Here is a 12,391-nt window from a genome sequence, read left to right as displayed (position 1 = left end):
AGAAGAAAAATATGAAAAAAAACACGAAGCAAAATTCTTAATCATAAAAAAAAAAAATAAAATAATGAGGATCAATTCTAGTATGAAAAATAAATGAAAGAAAATAATAAAGGACTAAATTAAAAAATAAAATAAATCAAGAAAATGGGAACAGAAAACAACAATAAAAAGAATAAGGACGAAGTTGGATGAAAAAATTAAATATTGATGGATGAAATTGAAAAAAAAAATAGTAATCAAAAGAATAAGGACTAAATTGGATTAAAAATTAAATGAAATAAAATGCATAAAGACGAAACTAAAAAACAAAAATCAACTTCAAAAAGTATTAAAAGCAAAACAAATAGCAATAAAAAGAACAAGAACTAGAATTTAATATAAATACAAACTGAAAGGCACATTTAATTTTTGAAATGGTTGGTGTGAAATTCAAAATGAGAATATAGAAATGGAGTATAAGGAAAAAAGCCTCACGGAACCCAATTGTTGCTCTATTGTGCTCACGCGCTGACCATTGTGAAGAGCATAGCGCGACACTTCCAACACCATCATGAAAGGTAGCATTTAATCACTTAGATGCATTGCACGTGCTACCTAAAAAGCATGGGAACCTTCGGGCCAACCTTTTTTTTTTTTTTAATTATTTTTTATATATGTGAAAAGACTAGTTTGCCACCATAGGATCCAATCGTTGCTCTATTGTGTGCATACGTTGACTACCATGAAAAGGATGACGTGACACTTCCACAACCATCATGAAAGGCAGTGTTTGACCGTCTAGAGGCGCCGCATGTGCCATCCAAAAAGCTTGGGTGCTTTCACGCCAACCCATTTTTGTTTTTTATTTTTTTTATATATGTGAAAAGATTAATTTGCCCTTCATTTGCTTATAACTAAAAACTCATGATGAAATTCTTAAGAAGCCTCTAAACCTCTATTTTTATGTTTTTTCTTTTAAGGATAATGTAGTTATTTCATTGTACTAGCAAAACACCCCTAAACAACAATTTTAAAAATTTTATTTTTAAGATTAATAAAGTCATTTTACTATGTTAAAAAATATGTATAAATTAGTTTATTCTCGATCAATTTAGTAATTAGCTTTGTTATTTTTTTTTTCATGACAAAATTGTCATTAAATTGTTCCAGTCTATAGTATAATAAGTCTAGGGTCATAGTGTTTTACTGATGACTTTTAGTTTTTTTTTTTTTTTTTTGTAACTAACTAGTACCCATGTTAGGCTGCAAATAAGATTTAAAACTAATTTTTTAATACACGAAAAAAAAATAAGTTGATGTTGTAAAAGCCTTTTATGACTCCATTAAAAATTTTAACTAAAAATTTAAAATTTCATATTAACTGAAAATATATGAATAAAAAATTATAAAAATAATTGTTAACCCTAATTACTAGGGTTGTTTGTTTTGTGTAAAATATTTTGTAGTTAGAAAATATTTTACATTTAAAATATTTTTCAAGTGTTTAACTTAAAAAATATTTTCTCTTGAAATATTTTATTCTCAGTAAAGGTGGTGGAAGAGGAGGTGGTAGTGTGATAATCCTGATGATGGTAAAAAATGAGCTAGTGGTAAAGGGATTGTCGTGGTGGTAGTGATATTGAGATGATGGTTAAAATAGTTGGATGATATTATAAGTGAATTACTATTCGAAAAATATTTTACAAAACATTATGAGCTAAAAATGTTTTCTAGCAAATGAGCTAAGTTTGAAAGTTAACTATGGTGTTTTATAAATATAAAGTATTATTTTTATATCCATTAGAATATATAAAGTTGAATAACTTATTGGAAGTTCATTTATAAAGTTTATTTACAAACAAGGTATTTATGTTAAAAAATAGTGTATTGTGATACATACAAGTAAGTATTTTTATTACAAAGTATAACTAGTATGATTTATATATTGTATTCTTGATCTGAGTGTAAGTGTTTCTACTCACTAGCTTTTCTGGGTTTTTATAAGCAATTGTTACTTTTCAAGTAGTGTTATATGAGCCAAAAAGTAGAATGTAAGAAATATCAAGAAAGTCATATGATAAGTTATGTCTTTAAATTAATACCATATATATTTTTAATAATTTCAAAATTAAATAAAAATAAGTTTACAAAATAATCAGGCATCTTCGCACGGAAAAAAAAAAAAAACAAAAAAAACAAAACTATTTTTAACTAGTAGAATTTTGTTAACAATGAAATATTAGTGGTAGAAAAGGTTAGAGGCCTACCGGGCTTTTAATAAAATCGAAGATTTTAAAAGATGTAACATTGTATCCTGGAAGTGCTGCCTTTCAATGGCAGTGATGTAATTCAACCAGGAGCTTCAACAAGTTGAAATATTACTTTGTGTATCAGAACGGGATTTGATACGAACATAGGACATTGCTTGTTTCTAAAAAATTACAGATTAAAGGAGCACAATGAAGTTCAAGAGTAAATTTCATGAGCCTCCAGACCATTAATCCAAGAAGATGTCTCCAACGTTGCTGGAAAACTGGAAAGAAACTTATTAAACTACTATATGCACATCCCAATTTATTTTTATTTTTTGAAAAAGAAGCTGAATATTTCTACAGTGAAAGTGAGAAAAGCTACCATGTATTTTAACTTTGATTTGATGAAAAAATCTTACAGGCGGGAAGGAAGGATATATCCTGCTGCTGATGCCTGGCAGACTTGAAGTATTAAATATGTTGATACACCATTGAATTCAGATATCTCCACATCATCGTGTTCCTGTCGCAATTCCGCCAGTGCAATGGAGCAAAGACAACGAAAGCCTTGTATGGGATCACGTCCTGTTACCTTCGAACCTTACTTAAAATTTAGTTCATTTGGAGTGAGATCAAAACACATGCTGCAACTGTCCTGAAGTGACGGATTTTGGCATTCTGCATTCCATAATAATAGCTTACTTCGTTGTCCAGGCTCCTGCCAGGCTGCAACCAAATTCTTGTTCTTATGGAGGACTGAATGCCTGCTTGCAGTAAAGGATTTTATGATTGAAAAACGGGAAGTCAATATTCACAAAAAAGAGGGACGATCTAGCTCTTAATGTGAACCTGGCCACATTTTGAAGATGGTTCCACGTTCACTCTCACTTTCCCCTGTCAATCTCATTCTCTGAAACAACTCTCTGCCCCTTCCTGTTTTCAATGGACCTGACGAGCATCTCCTCAATGATCCAGAGCCCTGCCTCCCACACCCGTCTGATGCACTGAAAAAATATGAATCCACGAGTCCCCTTTCTATATCCGGCTCGGAATCATAATTATGTACTAGGGCCTGACTTCCTAAAGAATCCCGCAGCTGTCCTGAGACACTGACCTCAGCATCCATGTAAATAGATAAATCTTGGCTGGAACTCCTGGAATCCAGTTCCTTTGCCTCATCACACTCATTAGATACTAGTTTTAAGGCCTGAACAACCTCACTCATAAAAGGACGGTGTGATACCTCTGGTTGAACACACATTGATGCAATAGCTGCTACTTTGGCCACACTATCAAAAGGTACATCAGGTGCTAGAGTCGGATCTATAATTACTTCAAGCCCTTCTTTAGTTGTTAGAAATGGACGAGCCCATGTAACTAGATTCTCTTGACCAGGTGGCTGGGACATATCCACTGGTTTTCGTCCTGTTAGGAGCTCAAGAAGGACTACACCATAACTGTAAACATCACTCTTCACAAGAAGATGGCCAGTCATCGCATACTCTGGAGCGACATACCTGGATTAAATATTCATCAGGCAAATAGATACATCAAATTCAATAAACTCTAATACAATTCAAATGAAGGAACTTAAAGCAAGCCTATATCAGCTTGAAGGTTGCCTAAATGTTAAAAAGGTGTTTTGTGTGTCCTCGCTATCCTTTTTCTAGAAAAAAAAACAAATAATATTGAACTGGTCCAACAATTCTTTATCCCCAAAAAGGAGGAGCAACTACATATTTATGATTTTATGCAGGTCCATATTAGCACTGCCAACCAAGAAGTCTAGGTTGAAGAATATCGAAATTCAAAAGTTCACCTTGGCATCATTTCAATGAGCTTTAATTTCATTTGCAACCGATACATATAATTGAAGTTATGGACTTCCAAATTTATATTGCCATAAACATATTTTAATTTTATTCTGAATTACAAATGGATGTTTGTATGCATGTGGTTTAGGATGAGCATTGAGTCATTAGACAAGCTTAAGAGAAGATTCTGCACAACAGAGATCTGGACAATGAGCTATGATTCATGGATGTTCCTTAACAGTCTAATTAGAAAACAATGTGGTGGCAGCTATTTTACTTTCTAGAACAAGGAGCAGAAGCTAACTCGGTTGGTGCCTTCTAAAACATCATATGGTCATATAAAAAAACTTCAGTCTGTGTAACCTAAATCTTGGACACTCAGCAACATCCAGAATGCTGAGCAATTATGCAGGTACTTGGATCTACTACACAGTGAGCATGCCACCTCCATCTATTGTTCTCCCAGAGATATTTAGCGCTTAATACATGATTATGGTATGACAAGCAAACAAACATGGGCATTTCCTTGTAAGGAGTTGGTGTTAGGTGGGGAATCATATAACAAGTGATACAATAAGACTTCATGAAGCCTGAAAGACGAATTCTTACCCAAAAGTTCCCATGACCTGCGTTGATATGTGCCTATTTTCCTCATCCAAGGCAGTCCTAGCCAAACCAAAGTCTGAGACTTTTGGTGTGAAATCATGTTCCAACAAAATGTTGCTTGACTTGAAGTCCCTGTGTATCACACGAGGGCTTGAATCCTCATGTAGATAAGCTAGACCTCGAGCTGCACCAAGTGCTATCTTGATCCGAGCATCCCAATTAAGAGCAGATTCTTTATCAACCCCTGGTAAGTAAACAACATACAGACAAACATATTCATGTTATTGAACATTGACTCCTTATCTAAGAGATAACTTTCTAGATCCAAACAGATTCTTTATCAACCCTTGGTAAGTAAACAGCATACAGACAAGCATATTCATGTTATAGAACATTGACTCCTTATCTAAGAGATAACTTTCTTGATCCAAATATGAAAACTCAGAAAGAGCAAGGCTACTACCATGTAGATGAGATTCGACACTGCCATTTGCTATGAGCTCGTAGACCAAGCTGCGTGAACTTTCCTCTGTGCATATTCCAATCAACTTGACTAAATTTCTGTGATGAAGGCGGCTAAGCATCTCAACTTCTGCCAAGAATTCTCGACCACCTTGCTGATCATTTCTCTTAAGAACTTTTACAGCAACTTTGGTCCCGTCTTCTAAAACACCACTGTAAACAAGCCCAAAGCCACCCTCCCCGAGTATTCTTGAAGCATCAAAGCTACTAGTGGCCAGCTCTATGTCACTTTTGCTGAAGGTCTTAGCAGATCCTGTATACGCTGGAATACTAGATGCAAAGGACAATGAGGCAGAACTAAGACCACTTCCAATCAATGACCCAGCAATACCTGCAAATTAGTTTTCCTTTTTCATCGCAAAACTAAGCAAGACTTTTGAATTGTTCAAATTGCCAGATATTACTAAATCAAACATATTAGAATAGAAAGAAAATGGTTATCCAACAAGGCATGTTAAATACAGAAGGGCAACATGGAAATACAAAATTAAGACAATGTTAAGTCTAATATATACATGTCATATTTGTACAACCTTAGTATTTCACAACATTCCACAGTTTCTTTTTCTTTCTATTTTACCTTGCCAAGTTAAATCACTGTGCTAGCTAATAAGTCCAATTCTGTATGTTCTATATAAGCTTAGTGTTTTACACTGTAAAATCATTGATCCATCAAGCAGATAGGCTAAACTGCACAAGGCTTTAAATACTATTACCTGATGGTTTCACAACTGAAGGTGGCAAAGGCTGCAGGACTGATGCCGGTTGACTAGCATGATCTCTATGTTTAAACAGCAATGCCAAAGCAACAGCAGACAATAAAACTAGTGCTACAGAACCAGACACAGCAATAATAGCAATGATGCCACCAGCAAGCCCATCTTTACGCTTCCTTTTATGGACATCAACCCCTAGGGGTTTTATCATCCCTGCATTGTTGTCATTGCCAGAATATGGCCCATCATCGATTATTGCAATTCCAAAAGGTGCCATAGGTGGAGGTGGAGGTAAACCTATAAATGTAGCACTTCTATAAATATCCAGGAAAAGAATAAAAAGAAAGGAAAAAAAAAATTCTTCACATTTAGAAATTGTTTACCTAGATAACGCACATATAATACTTCATAGTCACCAAAAAAAGAAGGGTTTATAACAACTTGTTTTTTTCCAAAATCTTTGATAAGTCAAAAAGGCAGTTGAATTGTCAAATCTTTCTCCAAGGGGAACCAAGTCAATAAGGACGATTGTCTTCTCTAGCTGCTGGCTGGGGGCATTGGCCCCTATAATGCGAACTTGACTTTGTTTCATAAAAACACCAGCAGCAATTTCCTGAGCAAGCTCTGAAACTAAAGGGAAAAAGGTATACAGTGCAACACTAACGCCCAGTCCTACTTGCATGGGCAAGACACAGCGACATGGTGACCCAGGAGGAGTATTTGTGTATGGCTCTGTGCACACAGTCGTTGAACAATCTGCAGATTCGATGAGCCTATGCATTACATTTAGGAAGACAAAGAACGTCGAAGGGAAAACATAAACAAACTTCAAAGCAAGAGAAGCATGGATCTGTGTACCTTCATTAGGAGGTGGAGGTGGCAATGTGTGGAGTGGTGGCAGGGGGGGCATCTTGGGAGTTCTTGAAGAAAACCCAGAAGGAGAAGCTTTAGGGGAAAGAGCTGGCACTTGGAAATGCAACAATAATCAAAAGGTAAGCTATTAAGTATGTAATGAATGAAATAAGTAAATGTAATGCATAATCAACTTGGAAAAAGGGGAAACGAAATGTAAGGAATATGAGCTTTCCTTACTTTTTGTCCATCCAGATGCTGCAGTTTGAGTGGGTGAAGGAGTGGGTGAGACAATGATCACTGGTTTAGGATAGCGGTAGTGTGATGCATTATTTGAAGAATCTACCATAGAGGAACTGCATTAGAAACTGAAAAGACCTTCAAGATAAATGCTCCAAATATGAACCACTAAAACAGTCACTATTATGATACCTGGAGTACCAAGGGGTGAGAAAGCATATTGTTTATGCCTGCTTGTTGGAAGAAATGATGGAGGCATGACTGGACCTGTAAAGAGCATCAAAATAAAACAAAATCATATATATGAATGTTAAGTGCATAGCAAACCAAATGGTTATCGATTGGGGAACTTCTCAAGCACAAAAGAAGGACCTTGCTGTTTTGAAGAGGGCGGAAATGCTGGATTTGAGGATGCAGGAGCAGAGTCACTGATTCTGCTGCTTTCATGGTTCTGTTTATGAAATGGGATAGAAGGTGAAGGCGCAGAAGAGTGATGCTGTTTATCCAGAGGAGTTTTCGGCAATGATGAAGGAGAAATGGGAGAGTCATTAGAGTGCCTCATAGCATTGTGTGTGGAAGGAGCTACACCAGAAAAAGAACCTGAAAATTTTATTGTTAAATTCCAAGTCTTCATACTAGTGCTTCATATAATTGATCTTCGTGAAATTTTCAGTTTAATAATGCATACCTTTAGCTGGAAAATGGCTCATGGGAGATAAAGGTGTGGGTGTTTCATTTGGCGGTGCAGAAACTGGAATTTCATCTTTCTTATCATCAATGCTTGGGGTAGGAGCAGATGGATGGGGGACATTTGGACCTGCAATGTCATATGAGAGCCAATAAAATGTAGCATTACCTAAGTGTAAAGAGTTTGCATATATGAAAATAGTGCCAGGAAAACAATATGGAAATACCACCTAGTAATGTCCATGCCATGGTCATCAAATCATACATTGCCACACCCACACAAAAAATAGTCATTCAAATGAAAAAATGAATAAAATAAATGAAGGAAAAAAGGAAATCAAGTTTTCATGATGCTGAAAACTGGCCTTGTTTAAGTGAATGTTTAAAAGAAAAAAGAAGATAATCTAGTGGCTTTTTCCAAGTATGCACCAAACGTTATTCAAGACCATGGTTATTAAATCATAGAATGCAACACCAACTGAAATAATTAGTTGCTTAATTGGGAAGAACAATTAAAAGAAAACACATAAGAAAAATAAGAAAATGAAATTTTCATAATACTCAAAGTGACCTTTTTGAATGTAAGTTGAAAAGACCAAGGAAGACATATGTAGTGGCTTTTTTCTAAATACAGATCATGGAATGAAGCTGCATTCCAACAATTTTGTGGTTTGTAATGGAAATTTTCAGAAAATATTTATAGCATCATTATTGTTTCAATCACTTTGTCCATGTTTTATAACAGGCCTTAGTGAGGCATCCCTATAAATTAAGTAAAAGAAGGTTACAGAAAGGAAACTTTTGTTCATTTCTTCAGCCATGGACTATCTATTGACACATCCATTATATGACAAAGTTTAGCAGATATTGAAAATGAAGATGTGGAATGGTTCGATGCTAAAGGAACAGCTTCATAACCAACATGAATTTGAAGTGTTTTCTCTCGAGTAAAACCTGATAATATAGCAGGGGATTCTCCAGGCATGACTGGGTGGGTTGCTGATGAATTTTGTGGCATGGCTCCCATTGGTGATACAACCGGAACTGCTGTTATCAAAATAAAAAAGATCCAACATGATTATTTAGTTTGAACTTTTGGAAGGAAAAAATAAAAGAAAGAAAGGGATTATCCACATATATAGAACATATCAATGCACACCAGATGGCATCGTTTCTGGTGCAATAGAGGGGGCTGCTGGTTGATTTTCTTTTGAATTCCTTGATGGAGATGCAGCTGATATTGTATTTTGTAAAATAAAAATGCAGGAAAACAAGAAAAAGAATTAGGAACCTGTTGAAATAGAATCTATCAGAAGAGTCACAAAAGAATAGAACACTAATTCTATACCAAAACAAGAAAATGAATTAGAAACCTGTTGAATTAGAATCCACCAGAAGAGTCAGAGAACAATAGAACACTAATTCTATACCTGGAGAAACTGCATTTGGGACAGGAGCCCCACTGAAGGATACATCTTTTTTATGAGTACTTAGTGATGAAGCTTCAGGTGCATTTGATTGGCTGACTGGTGAATTTTCTGGTGACTGTCTCGAAGGTGCTGCAGCTAGAACCAAACATTGTAACAAAGGCACTTGTTATAGAACAAAAAGTCAACTTGAAAATTACTAAAAAAAACAAGCATTAGTAAGTTATGCACCTGGCGCACTTGATGCAGAGACAGGAGTCTGTCTAACTGCTGCCTCTCTTCGATGAGCATTTGGTGGCTTAGCTGGCTCATGCCCTTGATTAAGTGTGGGTGGAGGAGCTGTATTATACGTTGGAGATATAGCTGAAAAACTTGGTGACAAGGATGGTACATGTCCTTGAGAAATCAAGGGAGGAGGAGCTCTATTGTGTGGTTTTGTTACTATCAGAGGACTAGGAGAATATGATGGTACATGCCCTGTGATTGTTTGGGGCACTGGGGCAGAGGTGAGTGGTGGCAATGCAAGTGGAGGGTGCAAGTTTGACCCTGTATTTTTAAACCAGAATCATATTAAAACGATCTCAAGATTAGGAAACAATCTGCAGTAACAGTTTATGCAAGTTACCAGTTGACAGAGACTCTGAGGCTGGCACACTGCTTCTGAATGGCTGGAGTTGGGGACCAGGCGTTCCTTCTATTGGAGGAATATCAGAAAAAATTGCTGGAGTAAGGGAAATATTGTCAGCTGAAAATTAGATATAATACCAGATTTAAAACCACATATAAATGCAACTTGGTATCTATAATAAGTTTCAAACTAAAATATATCAATCAGAACAGACGTAAGGGCTGTGTCTTTACAAAATTAGCATTTATGATTTGCTTCTGCCTATATAAGTGGTGGAGAATTGTCTTTCTCTTATGGGGTTTAGTATCCATGTTTTCTAGTCTATGTACAGGAAGAGTTCAAAGACAACCCATTAGATCTGCTCTCTGTTGAATTTAAAACTCCATAATGAAATATCTTTAGCAAATCAGACTGTAGACAATGGAATCAGAGCAAGATGAGATATCAATGCAGTGGCAGAAATGCAGCTGGATTGTATGAAGTTCTAAAGAAACATAGAATTATATAAGCAGCTAAAGATACTTGTAATGCATTTCCATAGTTGAGCGTAACTAACAATGTTAACTAGCCGCCCGTCCTCTAAGAGAGGGAGAAAGATTTGGCATAACTATTAGCTCCCTTCACTGTCTCAATTACTTGAGCTTTTTAACAACAAGCTCTGATCTGTGGTTACATAATTGAGGGGGAAACACTTTTTTAGTTTCTGGTTCACTATTAGTAAACAATCCCAGGTCAACAAAGACACCACAGTCCAATTTGGTTTTATCAACTCGTACATGTATTGTCAGCTTCTTCACATTAGCATTGGCAACATGAAGTTAGATAGGCCCAGATAGCAAAATGATTGATTAATAAATAAATAAATAAAAACCCTTAAACAACATAAATTTCTCCTAATTCAATCCAATCCTAACAAAGAAGAGCTAGCATCATAAATTTACCAGTAGATCCTTGAACTGTGAAAAAAAAGCCAATGGCAGAGAGTTTCCCCAGCAGCTGAAGAATGGGTGGCACCATCACCAGCCCCATGACATCAAGCACCAAACTTTCAAAAACCTTTGGAAGACCCTCCTCGATACTAATGAAGAAACCACAAAACAATTACAATACTACTATATAGCAAAGAAAGAAGAGGTTTTTCATATATTTTTTTTTTCCTTCCGTTTTCTTTTAAATAACTTGAATCAATAACAAAAAGGAGGTTAAATTGGATTAGCACCCGCACACACAAACAGACACAAAAACTGTGTAGAAAAAGCAAAGACAAGGTGATTCTTATTGAGAAAAACCCATAGAACCCAGTTTTATGAAGTTAACTAACATGTAAATTGCCAATGAAACTGTTTTCACTGACATGATTCCAACAAAATTAAAAAAACCATAAATTAATAAATAAAAAACCCACAGAACAGAACAGGCTACTAACAGCGACTATGCTGTGTAACAGAAGGCATAAAAAGGTATGGACAGTTAGGTGGGGCAGAGAGAAAGAGAGGGTGGTGGTTAGAGTATAAAATATAAATTAATGGGAAAGATTAGATTTAAGTGGTGTGTTAATGGAAATAACTTGGTGGGGTTGAATTTACCCTGGGATTGTTTTCTGGGGTTGCTCGACTCCATTTTCTAGGCTGCTGATTTTCCTGTTGATCCTTTGAGAATAAGGTGCTGCATGAGTCACTAAATATTAAAGAATGTTGACACTTCACTTGTGCTGTCTGGAAAATTTTTTACTTTCTTTCTTAGCAAAAGATGGACGGATGAATCAACAAGATAAGTTAAAAGTAATTAAGGAATAAAGTGTTGTTCTAATGGTTAGGTAAACTTAACATTTAAGGCGGGTGAATTACGTCTGTATCACTATCCTCTGCGGATAATCCAAATTACTTTAAATAAATATAATAATTAACTATATAATTAAAATATTTAAAGTAAAAAATAAAAAAAATAAAAGTTATTATTAATGTGGTTTAGCAAATCTACTTCCATACCTTAAATACAAAATCATATTTGAGTATTGAATTCTTTCATTGTCCAAGTTCAAAAATATAATAATTTCTTAATAAATCCACTTATAAGATATAAAAATATTTAATTGTAATGAAGAATAAAATTAAATATTATTATACTAAAATATAAAGGTTTAATAGCATAAATTATAGTATGATTAAGGATTGAATTTTATAGTTGTTTTCCTTTTAGATTACAACTTGTATATGATATATGTTCAGATTCTTTTTTTTCAAAAACTATATATATGCTTTTTTTTATAAAAAAAACAATCGTTATAATTCCAATTGACAGTTCAAATGGTTGATTGGTTTCAGATTTGGTCAAGCCAATCAGTTGATAGGCTCCTTGCAAAATTCTTAGGTATTTATCACTGATGTATAAGGTCGACCAATTAATTTAGCCATATCAAACAGTGACTGGTTCGTGCAAACCAGATTTATCAGTTTAACTTAATGAATTCTTAGAACGTCTATCTTAGATTTTATTATCAATCCATTTAATACATGCAGAGTTAAGTATATAAGTTTATTTCAATTGTGTTATAATGTAAGATATAAAGGTTTACATGAGCACTAAAATGAACACTTAATCTAAACCTTTATTTTTTTTTCTTAAATTTCTTGATTGATTTTTTCATAAAAATTGTCATGCTTGTTGA

General features: G+C 34.8%; 1 protein-coding gene across 1 annotated transcript; it reads right to left on the bottom strand.

The window, feature by feature from the left end:
* Positions 1-2,362: 2,362 nt before the first annotated feature.
* Positions 2,363-11,134, bottom strand: LOC118054158 (uncharacterized). The gene is given in 17 exon segments (XM_073406257.1): positions 2,363-3,748; positions 4,655-4,895; positions 5,115-5,504; positions 5,890-6,186; positions 6,273-6,339; positions 6,341-6,645; positions 6,748-6,855; positions 6,982-7,083; positions 7,174-7,248; positions 7,354-7,581; positions 7,670-7,798; positions 8,623-8,715; positions 8,828-8,902; positions 9,099-9,233; positions 9,327-9,641; positions 9,721-9,840; positions 10,665-11,134. Coding segments are annotated over 17 exon segments (3,447 nt in total). The 5' UTR covers positions 10,753-11,134; the 3' UTR covers positions 2,363-3,069.
* Positions 11,135-12,391: the final 1,257 nt, after the last annotated feature.

The sequence above is a fragment of the Populus alba genome, chromosome 18, assembly GCF_005239225.2.
Source record: "Populus alba chromosome 18, ASM523922v2, whole genome shotgun sequence".
Taxonomy (NCBI): domain Eukaryota; kingdom Viridiplantae; phylum Streptophyta; class Magnoliopsida; order Malpighiales; family Salicaceae; genus Populus; species Populus alba.
Note: the sequence above shows the minus strand (reverse complement) of the source record. Positions and strands in the feature narration are given on the sequence as shown.